At 33.3% G+C, this 3398-nt stretch overlaps 1 protein-coding gene across 6 annotated transcripts; it reads left to right on the forward strand.

Moving 5' to 3' along the window:
• Positions 1-888: 888 nt before the first annotated feature.
• On the forward strand, positions 889-2829 carry LOC18586889 (ubiquitin C-terminal hydrolase 13-like). Of its 6 annotated transcripts, none has more exons than XM_088802640.1 (4): positions 889-1182; positions 1365-1488; positions 1551-1715; positions 2588-2829. In XM_088802640.1, exons 2-4 carry the CDS (start codon positions 1386-1388, stop codon positions 2740-2742), a joined length of 423 nt encoding a protein of 140 aa, XP_088658766.1. In that variant the 5' UTR covers positions 889-1182; positions 1365-1385; the 3' UTR covers positions 2743-2829. The 6 variants fall into 6 exon arrangements, with proteins under 6 accessions (XP_088658766.1, XP_088658769.1, XP_007010532.1 ...); XM_088802643.1 differs by having other exon boundaries at positions 1614-1715; XM_007010470.3 differs by having other exon boundaries at positions 893-1182; positions 1567-1715.
• Positions 2830-3398: the final 569 nt, after the last annotated feature.

Raw genomic sequence — 3398 nt, forward strand, 5'->3', positions numbered from 1 at the left:
AGGACAACCATGTCCATTTGACCTAGAGCTTTAAACATACCTACATCCTTGAAAAATAGGAATAAATAAAGATAATTGTTTTAATAATCTATGAGTAAATAAAATGTTTCAAGAAAAGAATGTATAGTAAAAATAAGAGAATGAAATATTTAACTATAGATTTTTAAGCAGAAAGGCCTAAGCATGTAAGGATGGTAACATGATTGCCATCTTAAATTGGTCAAGTTTTTCAAAGATATCACAACTCAATTAATAGAATCAAGAGTTCTAACTTAGAGGTGTTAAATTTGAATATTGGTGATGTTAAGATAGATAAATGATTCACTTTGTGGATTTTTTTTTCATCTGTTTCAAGGGTCTTAATAATTCCTCATCAAATCTCTGCTCTGCTTCTCTATTCTTTAGTTATTTTATATTCCCTTGCTACTGGTTCATCTTAATCTTTGTAGCTTTTTGCTTTTGCCTATATATGATCAGCAGGTCATTGGCAAATGGATGAAATCTGGTCATGGTTTAACATTGTTTAAAACCTTAGAAAGATAACCCATGAAGAGCATGAGAAGGCACTTGTGACAATTCTTAATTACATAAATTGCTTTTACATAACCCTTAGACATAATGCAGCCATCTTTTATACTGCTCATCATCTCTACAACAACATAAGATAGAATCTACCAATGGAAACCTGCTAAATTTTCCAGTTTTCAATGATAAATTTCGAATAAAAAAATAAAAAGTGAGATAGGGAAGTAGTACTTGTTTATTGCCCTACTTTTTCCTTTACAAGTTGTCCTAGTTACAGACCATGATGTAACCTTACCCAAATCTGTCCAAAGAGTGCAGAGGTTGAGACATTCTTTACAAATTTAGAATCAGAATTTGCAGACGGTGAAACCGTTCCCTCACAAGAAGAAAAGCAATGGAGTATTCTTTTATTTGGTTTTTACTATGCAAATGAATGGAGTAGGAAGCAAAGTGATTTGCAGTAGAAGAGGGAAAGAAAAGAACTAATTTGGAGTGAAGTCAAACTCTAATTTAATATTTATTAAAAAAAAGGCCGAGAGCTTGTACATCAAGTCCAGATAGGTAAAAAAGGAGAAACAAACAAGAACATTGCGTAAATTAGACGGCTAGCTCTTTTTCTAATCAAGTTTTGATCACAAGATTCTCTGCCAATGGAAGGTAATCTCAATTCCATTATTAGAACTTAGATTTCATCTTAGCATAAAACCCTAACATGGGATTTATGTTATTAACGGTTTGACAACAAGTAGAACAAGTTTTCAAATTTATGCCTTGTATTGTTTTCTTCTTTAGTTCAATGTCTTTAGCAAAACCTTTCTTAATTTCGGTTCTTCGTGCAGGAAACACTGGGTCTGCAAACGATGAACCCCAGAGTTTATTGTTCACATGGAAAGCTGAGAATTTCTCGAGACTCGAGGCCAAGAAGATGTACTCTGAGACCGTGGATCTTGGTGGCTACAAATGGTAATTTGCGTATCTTCAACTTGTTTATCATGCACTGCCGATAGCTACTTAAGATGTGGAAGGAATTGTATTGGACAGGCGACTACTTGTTTTTCCCAATAAGGATCATTTGTCAATTTTCCTAGATGTTGCTGCTTCAGAAAATTTGCCTGATAATTGGAGTGTCTGTCCGCTGTTTACATTAACAGTCGTCAACCAGATTGATAAGCGTTACTCTGTCAATAAAGGTGAATTATATTACAGTAGCTTGCAATCTGTTGTTCATATAAATTGGATACATGATTTCAAATGGTGTGCACGATTAATCTCTGATTTCGGTATTTGAGCAGTCCACCTGTGATGCCAAGGACTTGTATAAATTCATTGGTTTTGTGAAGTAAAACCCTTTCGTGATTCTTGGCATTTTTGTTGCTTGTTTTTCCCTTTTCCATGAAACAACAAGAATAGTTTCAACTTAAGGACATCAAGAATAGTGACATATAATATGTTAGTATATCTGATAGCTAGTTCTTGTGAGGAAGGGCTCAGTTTTTGTTATACACTTGTTACTCGATGTGCACATTACTGCACATGTCACATTCGTTTCTTCTAAGATATGGGCCAATTGCCTTAGTTTGTTCACTCGAATGAGGACTTGTACTACGAGGTCAATATTGGTGACTGTTCACCCTCGCCCCTAACCTGTACTGTGTAATTAGGATACCATCTCTCAAGCATCAAAACACTAGTGGCACGTCAGATACACATAGATATATTTCTGACCAACTTTTTTCATATATCTACCAAGTTCATCGCCTAGAAAACTGAAGTCTTGGGTTTCCCAGCTAGTTGCCTAGTAAGTTTAACCCCTTCCTGTTGAGGAGCTAGCCATTGCAACATAACATTTATCATTGATCGTCTTTTGTAAGCTGAATTTGCTCTTCAGCTCCCACTCCTTGTGTTGTTTATTATTTTTCTAGTTAAACTTTTGCATCAGGAAGAAGCTCTTCCCAAGTGATTTATGCCAATTCTACATATGCTCTTTGCATTATTTTGTCTCTTTTGGTTTTCCATTCTTGTTTTAAACTGAAATTGACAATCTTTTGCGTTGCTTTTTCAGACACATATCATGAGTTTAATGAACGTGACCATGACTGGGGCTTCAATTGCTTCATGCCTCTGACTGAACTCTACAATCCTCGAACAGGCTATCTTGTAGATGATACCTGCATAATTCAAGTTGAGATTTCTATTGGCTCACTGTTTGCAGACTGAGTACTTATATGCCCCATTACCTCTTTTATTATGTAGGATTTCTATGTAACTTATTTTTTAATGCTTCGTACATAAACTTACTTCCCATTTTCTTGTTTCTCGTATTCTAAAATTATGTGTCTTATTTCCTACTTTAAAATATCTAATACTTTTTTTTTTTTTTTTAAATTTCAATTTTATTTTTCATTGCTTCCGATTTATGCTTTTTGGCATTAAAATCATATTTATGTAAAAAGTTTTAAAATTTTAATAAAAAATATAAAAATAAAAATGTTTAATCTTAAATTTTTTAAAAGTCAAATATGGACAATTAAAAAGAAATGCAGCAAAAGAAATTTTTTTTTGCTAGAAGCGTTAATTGTGCATTTCATATTGAATTACATAATAAGAGAAATTTTTTTAATCTCATAAATCTTATTTTGTGAATGGAACTTCTAAGTTGTAATCATCTAGTAAAAATCTGAACCGACCCAAATGATTTCGTTATTGGTCTGCAATTCAACCCAAAATCTAAGAATATTGACTTGAAAAAGATAACCAAAAGTAGCTGAATCCAAAATCCAAAGGGACTAAAAGCAGACTCAGCCAAGCTTTAACTGAATATGAAAGACCAATCCAAACCAAATTCGACTCAAACGACAAAAATATCATTGGCT

This window comes from Theobroma cacao, chromosome 10 (assembly GCF_053813885.1).
Source record: "Theobroma cacao isolate CCN51 chromosome 10, ASM5381388v1, whole genome shotgun sequence".
NCBI lineage: Eukaryota > Viridiplantae > Streptophyta > Magnoliopsida > Malvales > Malvaceae > Theobroma > Theobroma cacao.